At 39.9% G+C, this 25,736-nt stretch overlaps 1 protein-coding gene across 1 annotated transcript in view; it reads left to right on the plus strand.

Annotated features, from left to right (window-relative positions):
- The window catches only part of LOC122793773 (WD repeat-containing protein 49-like), a 630,038-nt gene that overhangs the window by 486,080 nt on the left and 118,222 nt on the right, over positions 1-25,736 (plus strand). Inside the window, exon 24 of the mRNA XM_044061963.1 lies at positions 11,784-11,872. Coding sequence (XP_043917898.1) covers positions 11,784-11,872 — 89 coding nt within the window. The remainder of the gene's footprint in view (positions 1-11,783; positions 11,873-25,736) is intronic.

The raw sequence follows: 25,736 nt of genomic DNA on the forward strand, positions 1-25,736 counted from the left end.
AGGTTTCATTCCAGCAGAGTGTAGAACTGCCATTGTCATCTCCTTGTACAAAGGTGGTGCCACTACTGACCCTGAAACTATCACCTCATTAGCTTGACAAGTCTGATCTGTAATACCATGGAGCGTATTATTATAGATCTCATAAACAAGGACATAGGCAATCTCCAAGCTCTTGACCCCACCTAGTTCGGATTCATCAAGGGTAGCTCTTGTTTGTTGAACCTGGTTGACTTCTTTGAGACTGTCACCAAGGCCATGGATGAGGGAAAGTCAATGCATACAGCTTACCTTGACATGGCCAAGGTCTTTGACACAATCCCCCACTTGAGCATCATTGAAAAGCTAACACAACTTGGCATAAATCCCTGTCTCATCAGGTGGGTGGCCAGCTGGCACTGACAGGACCTTCAAGGTTAAAATAGGTGCCTCCACCTCTGATAGCAGACCTGTCACTAGTGGAGTTCCCCAGGCATCTTACTGTTTGGCATCTACTTCTCAGAGGTCCTGGCAAAGACAAAAGGCCTGTGGCTGACCAAGTTTGCGATGACTGTAAGTTAGGTGCTGTCATTGTCTCCCCAAATGATGTTGACATACTGCAAGAGGGTCTCACAGCAACTAATGACTGGTGCCAAAGTCATGGCCTCAAGCTAAATGCAAAAAAGTATCATCATACCATTCTGCAAAAACACGGCCTCTACTGATTACATCAACGGCAACCCCCTAAACACACAACCTGTGGTAAGATACCTGGGTACTCAGGCTGATAACAATCTCACATTCGACCATCAAATTCATCCCTGGTTTGGCACCTATTTCTCTAATGGACACAGGTAACCTGTAAATGGTTCATCTCCCACGCCTGTGCTTACACTTATCAAGGGTAGCAGAACTTGTCAGAGATTTGGCATGCATGACTAGGCTTAAAAAGGCCCTTGTGGTCGTTAGCCTAGTAAACACCAATGAACCTAAGAAACTATGTAGTGACAGTGGTCAGAAAAGCCTTTTACTTGGCTCATCTTGTAAGTAAAGGGATTGCATCCAGAAAAAATGAAGTTATTGCCTCTCTATACTCATCCCTCATTAGACAAATAATTGAATATAACACCCCGTTTGGTATGTACTCTCCAAACATCTGCACCAACTGGAAAGGCCACAAAAACACCTCACAAAGAGAATCCATGGCCTCCAACACCTGTCCTATGCAGACAGGCTCAAATCACTATCACTCTACTCGGTATCATACAGATTTCTCAGAGGTGATCTGTGTCTCGCTTACAAGGCATTCTCGGACCCTGCCCTACTAGAGATGCTCCATATCCATAAGTCTAATTCCTCGCACATTACCTGCTCAAAAGGCCTGAATCTAATATGCAACATCAACAAAACCTGCTGAAGAGACAGGTTTGTCTACCAGAGGCTGCCCCATCTCTGGAATAGACTTACCATACACGTCAAACAGAGTACCTCACTGACCCTCTTCAAGCACAACCTTGATGAATAAATGGGAAGCCACAAATTTGTCCCAGGGGTTCCAGCTGTGTCCCTCAATGACAGGGCAACAGGTGCTGACTGAGGTTTCATTTTTGGGGATAAACTCTTGGCTAGGCTTGTAAAGGCCCCAGGATCATTAGCCTAGTAACCTCCTATGATCTTATGATGCTATATCTGGTTTTCTCACATCTGTTTTTTGAACTGTTGGTAATGGATGATCCCATGTGATTATAAACTTCAGCATTTTCTATAATGCTTTGTGGCTCATATTTTCAATCTTTTGCAGCTACTTCAATATTATAATGTTTGCACAATCCCCAGTGCAACAGTCTTGCCACATTATTATGCCTTGCAGTATACAGTCCTTCTGCCATTAGTATATCACAACCAGCAACAAGAGGTGTGAATGTTTTAAATTCTGTTTTAGAAAACCAACATTTGCCTGTTTCCCCCACATGTTCAATGCACTTTGTAAAACAACATGTACACAGTCCACTATCTTCAGCCACCAATATTAACCTTTCGTCTTTTGGTTTAAACTCACCTCTTCTTAACTATTCCTGCATTCAATCTTGATCAACATGAGGTTGTTCCAAGAGTTTTTTGTACTCCCAACTATATTTATGCACTTCCACATTTCTTGTCTTCTCATCTGACCCTTCACCTTATATTCTTTGTTTTGTTTTTTGGCACATTCAGTTGCTGCCTGATTTGTATCTACTTCTGGTCTGATTTCCCAAGTGACAACAATATTTATTTATTTATTTATTTATTTTACATTTGTTTACCAGGAAAGTCCGACTGGACAGAGCTGTCCGTTTTCAGCAGAGGCCTGGGGAGAAAAGCTCCAGAACAATTGCTAACATACTATACATAAGATATTTACACATTCAGTTATAAAAATATAGCAGACAATAACATATGATTGCATAAGATATTTACATAAGCATAGAGATTTAGACATACAATTAAAAGTATAGCAGGTATTAACTTATGATGGTTGTACATACAGTATGTTTAGTAGAGATAATCTTGAAGATGTACTGAAGATAAGACAAGAAAGGAAAAACTAAAAAAGGAGGAGAATATAGACAAGTTCATATGAGGTGCAGTGACATTTTAAGGGAAAGCTTTTCAACTTGGTCTTTGGGAGAGTTAGTGGGTATAGATGGGACAGTGGGGAGTAGGCGACAGTGAGTTGGTAAGTAACGTGTGATAATATATAGTGCATCTGTGGGAGTTTTAAAGAGGAGGTTGGATAGTGGGTAGGGGAAACATGTTAGAATATGTCAGCCATGTGCTAGGCAGTTGCATGTCCAGGAGTTGTTTAGGTGGGAAATAAGCTATTTTTTAAGATGATTTTGTCAGGTTTTACCCTGATTTGTAGTGGTAGGGAGTTCCAAGTCTTGGCAATGTTACTAGAATACAGGAAGTCACCAGAGCTGTAAGAGATTGTGATCAGTGCCTTGTTAGTGGATCTACATTTTCGGTTATTAGAGTAGAGGATGATCAAGTCTTGTAAGGCAGGAGTTTTGTCAGGTTGGTACAGTATTCAGTGAGCTAGAAGAAGCCAATTTAGAGATAAGGTGTTACGGAGTTCAAGCCAGGAAAACTGTTTAAGGGCCTGACAGTGGTGGCTGTGGTAGGAAGAGTTTGTGGCGAATTTTGCTATTTTGTAGTAGCATACTGATAGCTTGCTTAAATCGCTCTTGTTTAGATTAATTAGGACAGGAGAAGCATACAGTAAGGGAGAGAGAAGATGGGTACGAGCTAGGGTAACTTTACTGTTGCTGATTAGGACGTTTTTACATCTGTAAAGAGTACCTAGTTTTTTGTTGATTTTGGTTATTGTATGAGCTATGTGTTTGTCAAATTTCATATTATTGTCAATAATGAACCCTAGTAATTTGGTTTGTGTGACGAGGGAGATAGGGGTATTATCTAATGCAGAAATAGAGAACAGGGGAGTAGGTGCTGCTGCTTTGGAAGGATGAAAGAGCATATGTTGGGTCTTTTTAGGATTTAATATTAGCTGGGAGTTTGTTAGCCAGGTTTCGATGGATGTAAAGGCTTCTTGGGTTTTGATTTGAAGTTGTTGGAGGGTGGGGGCAGAGCAGATTAAGGTGAAGTCATCAGCGTATTGAACCAGGTTTGCTAGAGGGGTGGCTTTGTGAAGATTATTTGTAAATATAGTGAAAAGTAGGGGTCCTAGGACTGATCCTTGGGGTACTCCTAGTTTTACAGGAAGTAGGAGGGAAGGGAGTTTTTACACTTAACAGCTTGCTGGCATTGGGAGAGATAGTCCTGAAACCATAATAGAGTGGGGGTAGTTAGTTTTAATATTGAGAGTGATGTTATTAGTTTTGTATGGGAGACAGTATCAAACACCTTAGATAAGTCAAGGAAAACTGCAGACACTAGTTTGCCGTTGTTGCGTTGCATATAAACTAGGTTACTAAAATGGATGAGTGCAGTGGTAGTGCTTTGGCTGGGGCAGAATCTGTGTTGAGTTTCGACAAGAAGATTGTTGGAGAGGAGATGTGTTAGGACCTGGTGTGGATACATTTTTCCATTATTTTAGCCAGTGGAGAAAATATAGCTATAGGGCAGTAGTTTGTTAGGTCAGTGGAGTTGCCCCCTTTGTGAACTGGTGTAATGTAGGAGATTTTCCAGAGAAGTGGCACCTTTTGTTCTGAGATTGCTCTGTTAATAATTATAGAGACTAGGTAGGAAATAGCTTTGGCGGCTATTTGTAGGAATTTGGCAGGTAGTTTGTCTACTGCTAAGGTGGTGGGTTTAAGTTTAGTTAGGTGTCTGTAGATTGTGTAAGTTGGTACAGGTTGAAGGGTGAAGGAATTAGCATTATTTGATGAGTTGTATAGTATAGTGATGGTTGAGGAGTGTGGGTCTGTTGACAGCTTTAATATAGAGTTGGTAAAGAACTCATTGAATTGGGTGGCTGTGTTTATAGAGGTGGTGTCTATGTTTGGATGAGGAGTTGGTGATTTACCTGATTGGATAATACTGTTTATAGCTGCCCAGAACCTTTGTGGTTGGTATTATGCCTAATTTGAATTTCACTATAGTATTTTTGTTTATTTAGTCTGATTTGCTTTTTTCAGTGTTTCTCAGTTGTAAGAATGTTTGCCTAATAGGAGTAGTTTTATTTTTGTGCCAGGTGACCCATGCTTTGTCCCTTTGTTTCATAAGTTGCCTAGTGCTCTTGGCAAGCCATGGGGCATAGATGGGTTTAGTGCGGATCTGTCTTGGTGGAGCAAGTTGGTTGAGAAGGCCTAAGAAGATAGTGTTGAAATACTCAACTGCTTCATCTAAAGGAAGTGTTAAAATATTGGACCAGTTAGAGTGTTTAAGGGCTGTATTAAGGTCATCAGCCCAGAAGTTTTTAGTGTATCTGATGTGTTTAAGAGAGCTAGTTCTAGTGAGTTTAGTTTGGTCTCTGATGAAGAAGGTTGGGAGGTGGTCGCTTAGAATGTCGGGTAGTGTACCAAAATTATGGGTGGAAGATGGGCGATTGGTGAGAATCCAGTCTAGTATTGATTCTTTTTTTGAGGTTTTGTCTACCCTAGTAGGGGGTAGTATAAGCTGTGAAAATCTATAAAGGTTAATATGATTGGAGGGGTGCGGTGATTTAAGTGAATTCCAATCAATATTGAAGTCACCTAATATAATGGTTTCATGGGGGAGGGTTTCTGATGTCCATTGGAGAAGAGATTCTAGATTTTTCATGTTATCTCCTGGAAGGATATATGATCCTAAGATATTTAGCTGTTTTTGTGTATTTAGTCTTACCTTAGCAAGTAGGATCTCTGCATTATTAAATGCAGGGATTTATATGTTAAATAGTTCAACACTGATGTTGTTCTCATATAGGACAGTGACTCCACCTCCTCTTTTAGCTGTACATTTTTTTTGTAGCATGCTATAACCAGGGGGAAGTACTTCTTCATATTTAATGTGTAGTTTAAGCCATGTTTCTGTGAGGAAGATAATGTCAGGTAAGTATAATGCTATGGTTGCATGGAGCTCAGTGGTTTTGTTAAGGATGCTTCTTATATTATGATTTATTATTAGAATATCAGAGTTTCTCTTAAGTAGACTAGTATTGGCTCTAGGCTGATTCTGGTGATTTGTAGGACTTGTTATTGGACCTGGGTTGGGGTTGATATCACCACTGCATAGTAGGTGAGAGGCAATGCTTATTATGGTTTGTAGGTATTTGGAGAAGGCTAAGTCACATTGTATGGATACCCTAGATTTGCTTTGATAATGGAGGAGTTTGTAGGGGTGTTGGTCATAGGTGGTGTGGTTAAAGAGTGAGGGTGAGATGAGTAAGGGGTAGTTAATGAATTTTGGAAGTGAGGATGAGGTGGGGTGGCTTTTGTTGGGGATTGTAATGTTGTTCAAGTAGGGTGAGGTTAGATGGGCTGTGATGGTGAGTGCTAGTTTTAGGATTATTTGATGGGAATATATGTTTGGTTTGTCAGAAGCAGTAGGAGTGTATAGCAATAACTCTGTGGAATGTGTAGGGGTCCTGATAGTATATAGTTAGGATGGTTTGTAGCAACTTTGAGACTGGGGAGGTACTATGTGTATAGTGTGTAATATGAGAGCAAAGGAGGCGGAGGGGGTAGTGGTTTGTGTGATTAGCTGAGGGATAGGGGTTAGGTGTGTGTGTGGTAAGGTTAGGTATAAAGCAAATGAGTTAGGGGTGGGTGGGAAAGGGGGTAAGTTAGGGGAGTGGAATGGGCAGAACCCTAACTAGGAGGTAAGAGCTGGAAAAAAAAGTATCAGGAGTCTAACTAAGTAATGAAGGTAAGCAACATTGTACCTTAATGGCAGGGATTATGCCAGTTACTGTGTTCCAATATTTTTTCACAGTGAATGGAAAAATAATTGCTTTGAAGGGACTTGGGTGACTTTACAGTAGACAGTAATATTGGAGAATTTAAATAATTGTAGAGCACTGTCCTGCTTACAAGATGAGCTGCTTATCTGGGCTAAGATTCAGTTGTTTGGTGGTGTTCTGCTGCCAGCTAGTAGCAGTTAGTTGCAATGGCAGGGATTGGAAAAATGGGGTGGGAGACCATGTAAGTTTGTAAGTTAAGCCAATATAATAAAATTAAACAAAAGCACTAAGAACTAAATGCAGAAATTAGTTAACAGGGAATACACCTACATAAGAATATTTCAGAGAGTAAAAGTCCCAGTAGTGAGTCCTTTTGCCTTCAGTTGTTTGCAGGACAATTTTCAGAAATTCTTCACTTGGGATGGCGGGAGGAGCAACCACGAGTGAAGTAGACCTACAGATAAGACTATTTCAGAGAGTAAAACTCCCAGTAGTGACTCCTTTTGCCCTCAGTTGTTTGCAGGATAATTTTAGAAATTCTTCACTTGGGGGGGGCAGCCACGAGTGAAGTAGAGCTACAGATAAGAATATTTCAGAGAGTAAAAGTCTCAGTACTGAGTCCTTTTGCCTTCAGTTGTTTGCTTCTGCCGTCTAAGCAGGGAAGTCATCTTAGACTTACTCTCCTTGTGTTTTAAAACTTTCACTACATTTGGGTCTTGTGAGGTCAGCAGATATGTATGAAGTCTTACAGTTGCAGAGCTATACATATAGTCTATTTTGAGGAGGCCCATAGCTCCTTCAGAATGGGGAATATATAGTCTGGTATACACTGTTTTTTTTAAATCATTTGATAAGCATGAAGCATCCTTCTTTTACTGCCCAACTGATCCAACACCTTTTGGAGATCATCATCACTTCAAAACTGTTAGTTAGGACAGGAAGAGCAAATTGGTTTATAACTTGGACTTTGTTCCTAGATGTCAGTACTGTTTTCAGTATTAATTTTAGACTTCTAAAATATTCCTTACTAAGCTTTATTCACATTTGTTCATGTTTTTTGTTAATCCCTCATCAATCCCCAGATATTTATACATTCCCTCTTGCTCAAGTTCTTTTATATAACGATTCCTGTCCCAAACTGATGTTTTCCTGGTGCTGCAGCTTTCCTGCTTTAAAGGTTGCTTTGGCACATTTATCAAGATTGAATGACATTCTTATATCATCTGAAAATTTTTGACTACTGGCAGTTGTGCTTTCAGTTCCTTATCTGATGAACTATACAGTTTAAAACAATCCACAAAAAAGAAGATGAGAAGTCTTTACACTTTGTTGTTTTCTTTCTCACCTTTATGCAAGGTCTGCTGTTAGAATACATCAGTGTCATATGAAGGTTAGAGCAAATGGAGCACCATGCCCAGCCATTTTGTTAGAATGTCTGTTAGAGTAAAACATTTGTCCCCTGACAGAACTGTTTTCCAATCATTGTTCTTTAACCATGTTTCGCAAACAATAACATCAATCTTGTGGGAACAGAGCAAATTTTCCAATAACAAAATTATATTAATGCTTGTAGCATTAACAGCCATCAAAGATGCATCAAATGTTGCTATCTGTGAACTGTTCAACATGGCAAAAATCCTGCCTTGGGTGTGTCAAATATTGCAAAATATCTGCTGCAAAAATTTTCTTCCCTTATCTTGGCAAGTGCACACCATCCTGGCTAAATACATGTGTGCCCAGAGTTAGACTTGGATGCTCTACACATTTCCATTTGTTTTTAAAATGGGACATTTTTTCATGCAGGTATTTGTCCAAAAATCTTTTCATTCACGGTGACCTGACTCTCTTTTCTATATGTGATTTGTGTAAAATTTGTCCTAACACCTGTACAAATGATGCTTCTAAGAGGGCTGTAAGTTCCCTGCTAACAGTCAGAGAGCCCTTGTGGATGAGATCATTTGTACCAATATGAATAAAAACAGATCCGTACTGTTTAATATTAAGGCATTCTAAGGCCTTTCTCACGTCCTGTATTTTTTCTCCTGACAAGCATAACGCTATTTGATGTTCATTATCTTCTCTACAAATGTTAAGTATCAGTTCCTCTAATAACTGAGTCTCCAATTATAAGAATATCTTTTCTAACTAGATCTGTAGAATCTTCAACTTGTAATTCAGTTATATCCACTCTATTAGTTGTTACAAAAGAATAATCTTCATCACCATTAGAGTTATTAATCCCACTGTTTTCATTGCTTATTACATTTGCAAGCATACAATTGTCATCCAGCTGGCTTTGTACATCCACAGCTTGAGCAATGTTGTCAACTTCTGTCTTTCTCCTCTTTTTTTCTTACAGTAATGGTCTTCAGTCCTTCAGCGTTCAGTTTTGACTTCTTTCTTTTCACCTTCTCTTTTCTCCACATTATCTTTTAGAAAAATTATGCCTTTTTCTGTACACTGAAATGTTATCATTCCCTATAATCTGTGTGTTACATAATAAAGAATATATTCTCTTTGCTTAACAGACATTAATCAGTTTCTTTTTCTTCCTTATTTGTTGTAAACTTCACCTTTTCTTTCTTTTTTCATTTTCTTATATGTGCACTGAATCCGCAGATCGTTGAATACTTGTATCCAGAATTCCAAAGTTGTCAGAGGTAGTATCTTGTTCAACAGAGGTTAAGTGATCTTTTCTGACAATAGACACTTCCTTTCCGAAATGTGTTCTATTTGCCCTTTGCCTAACATTATTTATCTCATTAGTGCAATCATTAATATATGAAACTACAGTTCTCCAATCCATGCCAATTGCACAAGTGCAATCATCATCAGTAAGTCCAGATTTACTACTCATAATGGTAAGCAAATCATCACATCACCAGTGTTATCAGCTGTTACCTTTAAGTATACATAGCATTTAGTACATTGTACACGATATTTGTGCTTTAGCAAAGAATTAATGACATGCTCATTTAAGGAATCCATTTTCAGCTGCAAATGAATAAAGAGTTCTAAAAGAAAAGGATAATCAAAATCAGTTACCACAGAATTTAAAGAGATTTTAAATCGACTTCTATGAGAAAAAAATCACACAAGCAATATACAACTAAATATTAAATTAATAAGAATACAGTCATTGCTCTGACCCTACCAGTTGTGAAAGTCACACAAAAGCTGGAATTTGTTTACATTACATGCAGTGTATAGTAGCTTTTGTTCACTACTGCTCACAGTTGCACCGCTTTTCAGCAATGAAAATCAATAAATTACAAGCTAACACTGGATGGTTTCAGATAAACTTTGGATTGTCCTCTCTGCAGTTTGTGTGAATTTATAGCTGACTAGACTCCTTGGGATGGCTAGAGTTTGCCTGTCTAAAACCCATCCCTTTCTAACAATAGACAGTGAAAATTAGAGGGAAAAGAACAAAATATAAATCAAAGTAAATCTTATCTACAGGTTATCCCTTTCTTCCTACAAACAGTGGAAAACAGAGTTAAAAATAAAATATAAATCAAAATAAATATTGTCTTACCAAGCAACTGTACAATGACAAACCTAAACAGGATTATTTAGAGAAGCTCTGGATTCATACTAATAAAAAAAGTCTTTCTGTTCCTTATTAGTAAAGATCACTTAGTGTCAAGACATTTAAATGCCTTCATAACAGTGAAATTTTAATTTAATATAGAAAAAGAAGAACATTAGCTTATTAAAAACTCAACACATCCACACTAGTAAAAGCACTTTACAGGATATATTTGCATTAACAAAACAGTATCATATTAAGTATTGGGCTGTTTTCTGGCAATTTTTTAATTTCTTCCCCATCACCTGCCAACGACCAACTCTCATTTCCACAGGAGCATTACACAAGCAGAAATGAGTGGGTTTTGTGGTTAAGTCTTTAACTCACCCTCCAGTGGCTAGCATAAGCAGCCACATCACTGTGAGGGTATTCTGTGCTCCGCTCTGACATGTGCATGCTAACGCATACATTGACCCACTCCTACAGAAGCTACCATCAGCAGCTTGTAATGCCAAGTCCACACCCTGAGTCCTGTGGCCATTGTTGTCATACACAGCTATTTTTCTCCCCAGCATGATCTAGACAGTGTAACCCACTCACTGCCACGGTTCCCTTGCCAGCTCTTCCAGGGCCTGAGCCATTAATCATACTCAGGTCATCTGAGTCGCTGTCAGGGCTTCATCTCTCCAAGCCACATATCTGATGTTTGCAGGCAGTTTTAACAGGGATAAGAGTCCTAGTTCTCTGGCTGGTGGAATTGTTTTAAATTGCATTTATTTATTTATTTATTTATTGTAGTTTGGTAATGAGGATAGTGGCTGATTTCAGAGAAATTAGTCCAGCCACTGCCTAGGAAGTAATTAATCCTACATTGATTTGATTAAAGAAAAGAATAGTCATTGGTTGCATAAGGAACATATAAATATACATGTAGCTTTTAGTGGTAAGCACTGATAAACATTATAAGGTATCATTATAGATTAAGACAGAAAAATGTTTAGGTTAAAATTTAGTAAACACACAGTAAGGCAGCTTTATAACAAATTGTCAGTGTTAAGAGTGGCTAAAAAGTAAAAGTATTTGATTTATTTATAGTGCAAACATGTTTACTAATTTTCAAGCAAAGTATTCAAATCAGGCCATACATATCAAATACCATCTGATAGTATTTACGGTATGTAGAAAGATGGATTACATTATATGGCAGGTAAGACTCTAACGTCCTATCAGAGGATGCTAACTAAACACTTATGAGTCACGTGCAATCTGGTAGTCATTATATTTGTTAAGTAACCAGGAAACAGAATTAACTGTTATGTGAAAGTTAGGGAACATAGCAAATACATGTCAGTATTAATTCCAGTTGGATCTTTAAACATGTACATTTGTAGTTTTCATAACAGAAAGAATTATCTTGTCAAATTGGAATTACTCTGAGATTCAGTAAATTGACCTTAAGAAATTGTACTCCCTCTTTTTGGAATGCCTGTATAATGAAAATATTTATGAAATGATTATGAACATAAAAACTAGTCTGCCTAAAGATATAGTGCTTTCATTTGCTGCATATATTTGTGATTAATCATGGGCTCACTTTAATTTGCAAGAGTAGATGGCTAAATTTACGTAATTTATGTATTTTATTGTTTTGCTTTCATTCTCCACATTTATTTTATGAACTTTAATAAAAAATTTAAAAAAAAATGCAAAGATGGCATGATTAGACAGTACAATGTGAAGCATGTAGAATGCATTTATTTAAGCTGTTTACTTTTTGTCAGAATCATAAATTGCAATAATAATTTATATTCCATTTAATATATAATGAAGCCAAATAGCATTTCTTAAGAGGCTAATAACAGAAATTCTCTTGTGTAACTTTCTGACTGACAGCATTGAACTAATTTCTGAACTTCAGCTGCTGGTAACCTCCTCAACAGACTGTACTGTTAAACTTTGGAGTCTACAGGGAGAGCATGTGGGTAAGTTTACTGTTAGTTACTGTCATGTAATGTTGATATATTTCGTCAGGTGCTTCTTAGAAGTCATGAAAGTTAACTAAATCTATCATTTCCACTCTTTGTATATTTTAAAATCTTAATTTTGTATTATTCTGTTGTCTTTTGGCATATTTTGTCAGTATGACAATGAACATATAATGGTCTTTCAAGATGTGTATACTAAATTGCTTGTAGCAATATAAAGCACTTTGATTAAGCTTACAGTATTGAAAAACCTTATATCTTAAATGTGAACTTATATGGGTTTAATGATTTATATTCTTTTCAGCAACAGTAGTTTGCTGATTAATGAGCATATAAATGAAAAAAATGAAATACAATTGTAGCGTTTTTCATTGCCTAGATTCTAGATTACCTGTGAGGTCCTGGTACCCCAGCTTGCGCATGTTTTTTTTTTTTTTGTTATACTCTGAGACTGTAGTCTTATTTCTAAGAAGTAAATGAATTTTAAAACAGAACAACGAAGAAAAGGTTAAAACTAGGTTTAAAATCAAAAGGACTCATCTGCAAACTGACAAGAGAAGACTGTCTCAAATGCTGCTGCATCACGGAGCTGATAACATATTGATACAGAGGTGAACAGTGCGTTAATTTAAACATGCAGAGACAGGAAGGGCCCCTCCAGAGACAATCAAGGTGAAAGTCTGTGAGCACGAATATCCAGACGATAAAACCACAGAGGGACATAAGCTTGACTTCTGTATGATTTCTAAGGGTGCACCAGCAATGATGCATTTCTTTTTGGAGAGTTTTCCCATTTTCAGATTGCTGTAACCATACATTGGTTCCTCTGCAAAATTCACCCTTCTGTGTTTTGGACATTATTTTTTGTAATTTCTGATCATTGGGAACGGAGAACTTATAATTTCACAGTAGAACCTATGGAAAGTATTAACCAGCCTGTAGCTTAGCAGCTATTATAAAAGATGAACATCCAGACAGATAACCCTCAAAAAGTATATAAGCAACAAACAAGTATAAGCTATTAATGAAATAGCACATTTAGACAAGCAGGTGCTGAAAACTACTACATGGCATGTGCATTACTTCAATCATTCATATTTTAAATGGACAATTACTGTTCAGACTCCCATTAAGTCTACTGTGGCAAGTATATTTCTGTTATCAATCCATTTCTTTTCAAGACTAGCTAACATACCATCACAAAATATTCAGAAAAACACCCAACTTCATTTATATCAAAATAAGTGACTTATACTGACAGCAAGTCTTTCTGAATGGAGCCCTAGGACAGGGCCTGTGTACAGCTAACCCACCCTAGAGAAATTTAATCACTGAGAAAGTAATACATGGAGTAAAGTTTATAGTACTCATAATGACATGACTCGTTGATCTTTAAAGATCTTGGTCAGGTCCCATATGGCAATTTTCAGTTAATCAAAATGACTAATGTTAAATCTGTCTTGTTTATGACACCATTTCATAATTTTACAATCTGTTTTCCTAAACTGAACTGGATAACTAATAAGATACTTTCCTATCAAAAGATCAATATACTTTGCATTTCTCTTGTAATAAATATGTGACTGAGACTTGATACTGAAGCTGTCTATGCACTTGTCTTCATTATCTATCAGCAAATAAAAAAGTGGGAAATAAAGGAATGCTAATGGTATAATCTCCATACAGGTAGCACCTTTTTGGTAACAAAGTTTCTTGTCAATCTACAGCACATGTTTTCTGAGAAGCCTACTAGGTGATGTATAGATTGCTTTAATGATAAACTTATTTTGCTTATGACGGTTGGTTTTCAATATAACTGCAGTAACTATACTACATGAATAGCTTTTACTTACTGAATGGAGTATTATAGTTAAAAAGATTTTAATCTGTGTGTGTGTGTGTGTGTGTGTGTGTGTGTGTGTGTGTGTGTGTGTGTGTGTGTGTGTGTATTAATGTATGTGTGCGCATATGTTTATGTATGTGTGTGCATGTATGTATATTATGTCTGTTAAACCTAGTGGAATTCTTCAAGTGTGTCACCAAAGCCTTGGATGAAGGAAAATCAGAGCATACTGCGTACCCTGACTTGGCCAAGAGTTTAACATAATCCCCCACTCTGGCATCATACTGACCTGGGGATTAACCCATACGTCATTAGATGGGTAGCCAGCTCGTTCACCACTAGAGCTCATACAGTCATAGTTGCGGATTCCACCATTGCAAGCAGATCTGTTACCAATGTTGTTCCACAAGGGTCTGTGCTGGGCCTCCTACTGTTTGGAATCTCTTTCTTAGAAATGTGGGTGATAACAGATGGCCTGTAGCTCACCAAGTTTGCTGATGACTGCAAACTGTGTACAATCATTGAATCCCCAAATAATGTCAACATACTACAAAACAGATTTACATACATAAATGATTGTTGCCAAAGCCACAGACTTAAATGTAACCCAAAAAATGCATTATTATCCCTTTTGGCAAAGGACAGGTCCCTGCAAATTACACTATTAATAATACCCCCTAACTTCCAAACCAATAGTGAGAGATTTGGGAATGCAGGTTAATAGGAACATCAACTTTGATTATCACATGTCCGCAGTGGTAAGTAAGGCCTTTTACGTTGCACACCTCATAAGTAAAGGCATAGCATCCAAGACTAAGGATGTTGTCAATCCACTGTATTCGTCCCTCATCAGACTAGTAATAGAGTACAATGCTCCCTTTTGCATGCACCTCACCAGACACCTTTAGCAGCTGAAAAGTCCTAAGAGGTTTCTCACCAAGAAAATCCAGGAATTTCAACACATGACCTACTTGGACAGACTGAAAGCCCTGTCACTGTGCTCTGTATCATATGGACTGCTGAGAGGTGATTTCAGCCTTGCCTACAGAGCACTCTTGAACCCTGCCTTAATGGAAATACTGCACCTCTGCAAATCAAATGAGACAAGACTCACTTATTGTAGGGACCTTAACCTAACTTGGACATCAACAGGACATACTAGAGAGACAGCTATGTCTCTCAGAGATTGCCTCTGTCATGGAATAAATTCCCAATTCATGTGTGAAACTAAGCTCCTCAATAACCCTATTTAAGTGTAACTAGGACAATTTGATGGGAAATCATAAATTTACCCTGGGGTTTCACCTATGTCACTCTTAGACAGGAGCAATCAGTGCTGATAATGGATTTGCAAATATGGACTACATATCTTCGTCTATAAGAGATCAATGGTACAACTTCACTAGGCTTGAAAAGGCCCTAGAGCCATTAGCCTAATAACTGCCTATGAAACTTTGAACCTACAGCCATTATGGTAGTAGCCTCGTATGAATCTATGAAGCTATGCAATCTTGCAACAGTCAGCCTTGTGCCATGGTGCTTGCATTAAGTACTGTGTTCTGTAGTCTGTGTGCTTAGATAGGTAGGGGTTCTATTCTCTCTGCAGTCAAGTGTGTGTGTGTGTGTGTGTGTGTGTGTGTGTGTGTGTGTGTGTGTGTGTGTGTGTGTGTGTGTGTGTGTGTGTGTGTGTGCGTGTTTGCTCATGCTTGAGAATACAGAGAGACGTTTACCGCAGCATGTGGGATACTGTTATTACCATATTCTCAAAAGATACTGCTGATGTCATCAGCTATATCAGATTTTTGGATATGCAGTCATTCCACCAGGGCATGGTCAGACACTGGACTGTAGGCCAGGCAAATGTCACCTCATCATATACAAGACAGATTACAGTGACATGGCTTTTAATCAATCCACATACATTATGACATGGTTTGTAGGCCCTGTGTTATCTTGCTGAGAAAGCCCTGTGACCTCTCTAGCTGCTGCATGTGTATGTTGAGGTACATGCAAAACAGAGCATTATACTGTATTGCTGTTCAGATGAGGTCTGACTACAGTGCTGTCATACAAAGATCTGAATATGATGGTGTGATTATGATGTGCACCATATGTTTGTACTGGAAAATCATTAAAGAGAGAAATTAGAAAGTAATGATACACATTGCAGTTTCTGATTACACAACCCTCACAAGATCAAACAACAAGCAGGATACAAAACAAGAAGGGGTGTAACAAGAGCAATATATCCTTGTTTGTGCTGTAGCAGTAACCCAACTTTGCTCCCCCCAAAAAATAGTCCTTTCGTGTTTGTGCCATAACAGTAATTCACCTTTGCTCACCCCAAAAGAACAGTCTATGCTTGTTGGTGCCATAACAGTAACTCAGCTTTGTTTCCCCTCTCAAAAGAAAAGTGTAGCCTTGTATGTACCATAACAGTAATTCACCTTTGATCCCCTCCAAAAGATCATTTTGTGCTTGTTTGTGCCATTTAACCTGCCCTTCAGTTGTTGGCAACAGCATATAATATTATTTACAGTTAATATCCTCACACATTTTAAGACCAATATAGATATAGAATGGCTTACACACTGCATAGTTTCATAGTTTCATAGTATAGTACTAGGCTATCTGCCCTGGGGCATTTGTAAGCCTAGCCGTAGTGATGTGGCTTTTGCCACCCCATGAAATGGTACAAAAATGTACAGAATAAATCTAGAATACTGTGCCTCTATCTAGTAGTGACACAATGAAGGTCCCTTTATATAACAGAATTAGTTTACTGTGCCCCTGTCTAGTAGTGACACAGATGTGACCCCTGGGGTAAACTTACGATCTCCCATCCACTCATCAAGATTTCTCTTGAAGAGAGTCAGTGAGGGCTCTGCCTAATACGAACTGGGATCCTGTTCCAAAGCATGGGAAGCCTCTGGGTTATGAATCTATCCCTCCAGCATGTCCTATTCATACTAGTGCCGAGGTTTAAGTCTTTAGCTCTCGTGGTCCTGATGGATTTGGATTTTTTGAGGTGGAGCATGTCCATCAGATCCTGATTGCACATGGCCTTGTACATCAGGCAGAGATCACCTCTGAGCAGGCGGTATGCTACTGAATAGAGCTGAAGTTTCTTTAGTCTGGCAGAATAAGACATATGTTGGAGACCCTTGATCCTTTTGGTGAGGTACTTTTGTGGTCTCTCCAGCTGTTGCAAATGCCGGGTGAGGTACATACCAAATGGGGCATTGTACTCAATCATGGGTCTGATGAGGGAGGAATATAGGGGTACAATGACATCCTTGGATCTGGATGTGAATCCCTTCATGATGAGGTGTGCAATGTAGAATGTTTTTCTAACCACTTTGGCAACGTGGGTGTCAAATGAGAGGTCGCTGTCTACTTGGGTCCCTAGGTCTCTGATTACTTTTTCCATACTCAGTGGGTTGCTGTCTATGTGATGATTTGTGGGTACTTTGTTTTTTCCAAAAGGGATGACTATACATTTTTGGGCATTTAGTTTAAGGCCGTGACTACGGCACCAGTTGTCCATTTCAGTGAGGCCTTTTTGTAGGATGTGTGTGTCTGCTGGTGTATCGACTATGGTGCCTAGTTTGCAGTCATCTGCGAACTTTGTCAGCCACAGCCCTCCCATGTTTGCTTTAACATCTGAGAAATAAATGCCGAACAAGAGGGGTCCCAGAACAGATCCCTGTGGGACACCACTTGTGACTGGCTTTGAGTCTGACATTGCTCCAGCGATTTTAACTTTATGGGTTCTGTCCTTTAGCCAGTTTGCAACCCATCTAGTGACATAAGGGTTTACTTTTAAGCTGTTTAGCTTATCTATGATGCCTGAGTGGGGTATTGTGTCAAGGCCTTAGCCAAGTCCAGGTATGCTGTATGGACTGCTTTGCCCTCATCAATGGCTCTAGTGACTGTTTCGAAAAAGTCAACCAGGTTTAAAAGGCAGGATCTGCCCTTTACAAAGCCGAACTGGGTGGTGTCAAGTGTCTGTAGGTCCCCTATGTCTCTGTTTATGAGTTCCATAATGATTCTTTCCATAGCTTTGCAGACCAGGCTAGTTAAGCTTATGGGCGGTAGTTTCCAGGGTCTGTAGAGGCACCCCTTGTGGAGTGGGACCACTGTTGCTGTACACCAGTGTTCAGGTACATATCCAAGTAAGGCTAAAGTTAAATAGCATTTTTATGTGTGGGTTTAGCTCCTCTTGAGTTCACGTAACACGCACCCGGGATACCGCCAGGTCCCATTAATGCTGTGTTTTTGCTTTGTTTAGGGCGGTTCTCACTTGGACATCTGAGATGACAGGGAGATTACATTCAGCTGGGATAAGTATTTCTTCTTTTGGGGTGAAGGAGGGAGAAATTTGCACTGAACCTGTCAGCCAGAATGTTAGCAATATCTGTGGGTTCAGTGTATTTTTGTTGTTGTGAACCAACTCTGAGCATATCTGAGGGTTTCCCAGGTTTCTAACATAGCTGAAGAAGGCTTTGTGGTTATCTTTAGTGTCCTTAGCGATTTTTCTCTCAAAGTTTGCCTTGGATGTTTTTATGAGAGAACGTAGTTTTCTGCTAATGTTGATCAGAGATGTCTTCCCTTCATGGGATTTCACTCTGACGTGCAGTAGCTTCCTTCTTTTGTTATACAATTTGTTTATGGCTGAGGTCCACCAGACAGGATGCTTACATTTGGTGGAGAGGGACTTGGATTTGTTTGGGATTGTATGATCCATGCATTCTTGGAGATGTCCATAGAAAGCATTTGTGAAGGATTCGGCATTGAGGGATGTGGTATCCACTGGCACAGTGGGCTTAAAGGATACCATCTCAGTCTTAAGAAGAGTGAAGTCTGCTTTTGAGAAGTTTTTCACTGTGGTCTTTTGTGCTGGGGGTGCAGGTGGTATATGTATATCCAGGGTGATTAGTTTGTGGTCAGATCTCACTAGTGAGGGGTATACTTCCGGTGTGGAGCATTTTGTCCCCATGTTTGTGATGATCAGGTCTAGTATATTATCTCCGCTAGTGGGAGAGGTGACTAGTTGTTCCAGTGCATTTGAATTTATGAATTCCAGGAACCTTTGGGCTAGGGTATTAGGGCTAGAATAATGTACCCAATCTATGTTTGGGTAGTTGAAGTCTCCCAGTATGATGGTATTTTGTGATACATTCATATCCTCCAATGTCTTCAGGAAGGCTGAGTGGGGTTCTTGAGATTGGGAGGGTGGTCTGTAACATGCTACCAGTTGTATAGCAGTTTTGCCTATGGTTAGTTGCACCTGTATGGTCTCTGATGCTTCATGTGTTGCCACTAACCTGGAGGTGTGGGTGTCCTTTATGAATATGGACACTCCCTCCTTTGTGGTTCGCCCGGGTTTTGGGGCCGAAAAGCATGATACGAGGTATAGCCTGGTAGTGCTGGGGTGCTCTCAGGAGCCTTGAACCAGGTTTCAGTTACTGCACAGACGTCGATGTTCTCCATGCTGAGGAGTGCATGAAGTGCCTGCATCTTGAGATTTAGACTTCTGGTGTTGAGCAGCATTACCCTTAGTTTCTTTCCATTTTTGTTTTCTAAGGAGGTGGGTTTGTCTTTTGAGCCTTGCCTAAAAAAGGCACTATGGGGGTGGCAAGAGCCTTAGCCAATATCCGGAAGCCCAGTGGTGACAGGTGTAAGCCATCCCTTGTGAAGCAGCATGGCTTGTCCAACATATCATCCCAGGCAGACAGACATTGGATCCCCTTAGAATGACACCAGTACTTGAGCCAATTGTTAAAGCTGATCATCTTGTCTTTGTATTGTGGTATCATTCTTGGTGAGGGCAAGATGCTGCTCAGGGTCAGGGTCATACCAACCTGGGCTACATAATCGGAGAGCTCCTCTATGTCTCTTTTCATGTAGTCCAGGGAGGTACGTCTCAGGTCATTCACACCAGCATGGACAATGAAGGAGTCATATTTGTACTTGCTTTGGAGTGACCTGAGTGCGTGTGTTATGTGGCGGATCCTAGCTCCTGATAAACAGCTCACAGTCACCTTCTCCTTGTTCAGCCTGGTCAGTGGGACATCAGTGTGTCTGACTATGGAGTCACCTATTACTAGTGTATCAGGCAAGGTGTTTGGCCTTATGGGCTGCGATTGGTTGACACACTGATTTATTGAAGTATGTGTTGCATGTGTTTTGTTTTGAGGTAGTGGATTTTTGGATGTCTGCTTTGGGAGCCTCTGTTGTTTTGGTAAGTTTTTTATTAGAGCCTCCGAGTATGTCTTTGTGTTTTTATGTGTTTGGTTTGCAGTTGTGGTAGGTCTATGTGGGACTGGGATTGTTGTGTGTGTGGTTGCCATCTCCTCCTGTCTGGTCATGCCAGCCCTGAGTTGAGAGAGTTCAGCCTCCAGTTTGGCGATATAGTTGCATCTCTCACATGTATTTGTGTTTGTTGGGAGGAGGAGAGGGTTGTCTGTGTACATGAGACAATTGTAGCATTGTCTCAAGATACCCAGATTGACCAGCTGAACTGGAGACGACGCCAGTAATCTACCACTCGACATGCTAGAACAGTATAAGGGAGTGGTATACCTTTAAGGGAAGTGGATATTCACAGGGGAGGTAAGTAGATGTAGTGCTTTACTTAGTACGAGAGTGCTTACTTAGTAGAGAAGTATTGAGAACAAGTGCTAGGCTTATAATACAGTGAGTAGTCTGGTTATACTAAGAGTAGAGCTTCCTTAAGGGAAAATTTGAAGAGCAGACTTGGCGGAGCCAGAAAAGTTTAACCTTGTTTAACCGGGCGCTGCTATGTGCACAACCCTGCAAAGCCGCAAACGTGGATTTTAAACAGTGAACTACAAAAGAGCTAGAAATGGTCCAAAACAACCAATTACTACAGCTTTTTGTGCTGAGGTCACTTCCCCCAAGGACAGGTAGGCTGCTCAAGGCTCCCCACTCCCACTGGTGAGCAAAGAAACTTCCTTCTATCCAAGTAAGGTAATGGACAACACAGGAACTACACCACAGCCCAGAATACAGCAATGCCTGTAAACTGGTCTAAACTAGTCGAGGAAGGTGGGAAAACAAGGATTTTTTTTGTTTTTTGTTTTTGGTAGAAACACACAGAAAATGCGGAAACAGTGATAAATTAGTTACACAGGCTAGCACACTTTAGTGGGCAGCCTCCACAGTTAAATTAAACAAACAAACAAGCAAACTTTCGATCAAATTCGACTAAAATGTAACTTTAAGTGCAGATTTTAAAATAATGCAGCAATCAGTTAAAAACAGTTCAGGCTAGTTCAAGGTAAGCTACAGAAGCTATTTCAAGTGAAAAAAGCAAAGATACTTAAATCCAGAAGGTAGTCGCTTTTCTGAGTTCCTGCTGCTAGGACCACTCTGTAAACCCACGTGGAGCTTGTCTGAGCAGTATAGCCAGAAAAATGCCCAGAGGCGGATTTTAAACAGTGAACTACAAAAGAGCTAGAAATGGTCCAAAACAACCAATTACTACAGCTTCTTGTGCTGAGGTCACTTCCCTCAAGGACAGGTAGGCTGCTCAAGGCTCCCCACTCCCACTGGTGAGCAAAGAAACTTCCTTCTATCCAAGTAAGGTAATGGACAACACAGGAACTACACCACAGCCCAGAATACAGCAATGCCTGTAAACTGGTCTAAACTAGTCGAGGAAGGCGGAAAACAAGGATTATTTTTTTGTTTTTTTGGTAGAAACACACAGAAAATGCAAAAACAGTGATAAATTAGTTACACAGGCTAGCACACTTTAGTGGGCAGCCTCCACAGTTAAATTAAACAAACAAACAAGCAAACTTTCAATCAAATTCAACTAAAATGTAACTTTAAGTGCAGATTTTAAAATAATGCAGCAATCAGTTAAAAAACAGTTCAGGCTAGTTCAAGGTAAGCTACAGAAGCTATTTCAAGTGAAAAAAAGGCAAAGATACTTAAATCCAGAAGGTAGTCGCTTTTCTGAGTTCCCTGCTGTTAGGACCACTCTGTAAACCCACGTGGAGCTTGTCTGAGCAGTATAGCCAGAAAAAAATGCCCAGAGGCGGATTTTAAACAGTGAACTACAAAAGAGCTAGAAATGGTCCAAAACAACCAATTACTACAGCTTCTTGTGCTGAGGTCACTTCCCCCAAGGACAGGTAGGCTGCTCAAGGCTCCCCACTCCCACTGGTGAGCAAAGAAACTTCCTTCTATCCAAGTAAGGTAATGGACAACACAGGAACTACACCACAGCCCAGAATACAGCAATGCCTGTAAACTGGTCTAAACTAGTCGAGGAAGGCAGGAAAACAAGGATTATTTTTTGTTTTTTTTGGTAGAAACACACAGAAAATGCAGAAACAGTGATAAATTAGTTACATAGGCTAGCACACTTTAGTGGGCAGCCTCCACAGTTAAATTAAACAAACAAACAAGCAAACTTTCGATCAAATTTGACTAAAATGTAACTTTAAGTGCAGATTTTAAAATAATGCAGGAATCAGTTAAAAAAAACAGTTCAGGCTAGTTCAAGGTAAGCTGCAGAAGCTATTTCAAGTGAAAAAAAGCAAAAATACTTAAATCCAGAAGGTAGTTGCTTTTCTGAGTTCCCTGCTGCTAGGACCACTCTGTAAACCCACGTGGAGCTTGTCTGAGCAGTATAGCCAGAAAAAAACGCCCAGAGGCGGATTTTAAACAGTGAACTACAAAAGAGCTAGAAATGGTCCAAAACAACCAATTACTACAGCTTCTTGTGCTGAGGTCACTTCCCCCAAGGACAGGTAGGCTGCTCAAGGCTCCCCACTCCCACTGGTGAGCAAAGAAACTTCCTTCTATCCAAGTAAGGTAATGGACAACACAGGAACTACACCACAGCCCAGAATACAGCAATGCCTGTAAACTGGTCTAAACTAGTCGAGGAAGGCGGAAAACAAGGATTATTTTTTGTTTTTGGTAGAAACACACAGAAAATGCAGAAACAGTGATAAATTAGTTACACAGGCTAGCACACTTTAGTGGGCAGCCTCCACAGTTAAATTAAACAAACAAACAAGCAAACTTTCGATCAAATTCGACTAAAATGTAACTTTAAGTGCAGATTTTAAAATAATGCAGCAATCAGTTAAAAAACAGTTCAGGCTAGTTCAAGGTAAGCTACAGAAGCTATTTCAAGTGAAAAAAAGCAAAGATACTTAAATCCAGAAGGTAGTCGCTTTTCTGAGTTCCCTGCTGCTAGGACCACTCTGTAAACCCACGTGGAGCTTGTCTGAGCAGTATAGCCAGAAAAAAACGCACAGAGGTGGATTTTAAACAGTGAACTACAAAAGAGCTAGAAATGGTCCAAAACAACCAATTACTACAGCTTCTTGTGCTGAGGTCACTTCCTCCAAGGACAGGTAGGCTGCTCAAGGCTCCCCACTCCCACTGGTGAGCAAAGAAACTTCCTTCTATCCAAGTAAGGTAATGGACAACACAGGAACTACACCACAGCCCAGAATACAGCAATGCCTGTAAACTGGTCTAAACTAGTCGAGGAAGGCGGGAAAACAAGGATTATTTTTTTGTTTTTTTGTTTTTTTGGTAGAAACACACAGAAAATGCAGAAACAGTGATAAATTAGTTACACAGGCTAGCAGAGTAGTACTGGCTAAATAACTGATGAATGACCAAGAAACACAGAAAAGTAAGACAGAACTGTATATTTACAATCAATAATCAAAACAGGTTGTGTGATCACTAAGTGCACTACATCCAAATATAATACATTTAATAAATGTACAAATAACAGTTTATGGCTCGATAGTGTAGATTCCATTGTAGCTGTTTGTGTTCATAGGTTCATAGGTGTGTACTAGGTAAATGGCCCTGGGGCCTTTACAAGCCTAGCCCATAGACGTGCCCTGGCATTGTGCCACCCTCCATTAGTTCCCAGTCCCTCTATCAAGTAGATCACTGGAGTGGTCCCCAAGGTGAACTTTCTATTTCCCATCCACTCATCAAGATTCCTCTTGAAGAGGGCTATTGAGGTGCTCTGCGTGACATGTATGGGAAGTCTATTCCAGAGCATGGGCAGTCTCTGGGTTATGAACCTGTCCCTCCAGCATGTTCTGTTCATTGTGGTAATGATTTTGAGGTGTCTGGAGCATGTGGTGCAGAGTGATTAAGATTTCTTTAGATGTAGCATTTCTAACACAGCTGAGTCAACCATGGCTTTGTAAGTCAAGCAGAGATTGCCTCTAAGTAAACGATATGGGACAGAGAATAGCTGGAGTATTTTGAGTCTGTCCATGTAGGACATGTGTTTAAGGCCTAAGATCCTCTTCGTGAGGTAATTTTGTGGCCTCTCCAGCTGTTGCAGGTGTCTTGTGAGGTACATGCCAAATGAAGAATTATACTCTATGATTGGTCTAATGAGGGAAGAGTAGAGAGAAATGATGACCTCTTTCTTCTTGGATGCAAGACCCTTGGTAATGAGATGTGCCACATAGAAGGACTTTCTGACCACAGTGGCAATGTGGTTGTCAAAGGAGAGGTTGCTGTCAACCTATGTCCCCAGATCTCTTATAATGCCTTCAGTGTTCAGTGGGCTCCCATCAATGTGGTAATTAGTGGGAAATGAGTTTTTCTCAAAGGGGATGATGATGACACATTTTTTGGCATTAAACTTAAGGCCATGATTTCGACACCAGTCATTGGTCTCAGTGAGGCCTTTCTGTAGGATGTCTGCATCACTTGGGGAATTAAAAATGGCTCCCAGCTTACAGTTGTCTGTGAATTTGGTTAGCCAGAGTCCCCCCGTGTTGGCCTGGACATCTGAGAAGTAGATGCCAAACAGGAGAGGACCCAAAACCAATCCATCTGGGACTGCACTCATGACTGGTCATCAGTCTGACTTGGAGTCTGCTATTTTCACACTGTGTATTCTATCTGTGAACCAATTTGCAACCCACCTAATGATATAGGGTCTATATTATATCATCAAATGCTTAAAAAAGTGAACGCTGATTGATCGACCTAATTTAAGTGAAATCTTACAATCTCAAACTGTCAGATCAGTGATTTTTTTCCCAGGGAAAAAAATCGCTGATCCAAAACACATACACACAACACAAGCACACCAAACAAACAGAAATCCACACACATACACCTAAAATCTGATACCTAACCCTACACTAAACTATGCACACACCACTAACTACCCACTTACCTTAACCCAAACCCTAACCCTAAGGTCCGTCACTATCGCACACTCACCTCACCCGCTCCAAAACCCTAACTCACTTAAATCTGCCCTAACCCTCATGTCCACTCAATCGCACACACACCTAACCTGAGCCCTAACCCTAACCCACCTAAATCACCCTAACACTCACATCCACACAATTGCACACTTACCTGAATCCGACCAGTAACTTTCCACCATAACACTGAAAATACCGAAGCAACAGAAACGGACAACCGAATTCTTTCCCTAGGAAAACATTTGAGATTCTGCTGCTTCAATCTTTTGCAGTTTCGCGAAAATAAGTTTGATCAATCAGCGTTCGCTTTTTTAAACGTTCAAGGATATAATATAGGCCCATGATATAGGGGTTGATGCCTAGTTTGGTGAGTTTATCAATAATTCCTGAGTGAGGAATGGTATCAAAGGCCTTGGCCAGATTGAGGTAGGGTGTATGAACTGCCTTACCTTCATCCACTGCTCTGGTGACTGACTCAAAGAAGTCAACTAGGTTGAACAGGCATGATCTACATGTCACAAAACCAAATTGCGTGGGATCTAAAGTTTGGAAATTCCCTATATCCTTGTTAATTAGGTCCATGATGATGTGCTCCATAGCCTTACATATCAGACTCATCAGGTTAATGGGGCGATAATTTGCATGGTCTGTAGTCACTCCTCCTTTATGGAGAGGGATGACTGTAGCAGTGCGCCATTCGGTAGGGACAAAGCCTGAGGTGAGGCTGTGAGTGAACAGAGCACACAGATATGGTGCCAGTTCACTTTGCAAT

Source organism: Protopterus annectens, chromosome 2.part0 (assembly GCF_019279795.1).
Source record: "Protopterus annectens isolate FY-2018-M chromosome 2.part0, PAN1.0, whole genome shotgun sequence".
In the NCBI taxonomy this organism is placed as follows: domain Eukaryota; kingdom Metazoa; phylum Chordata; order Ceratodontiformes; family Protopteridae; genus Protopterus; species Protopterus annectens.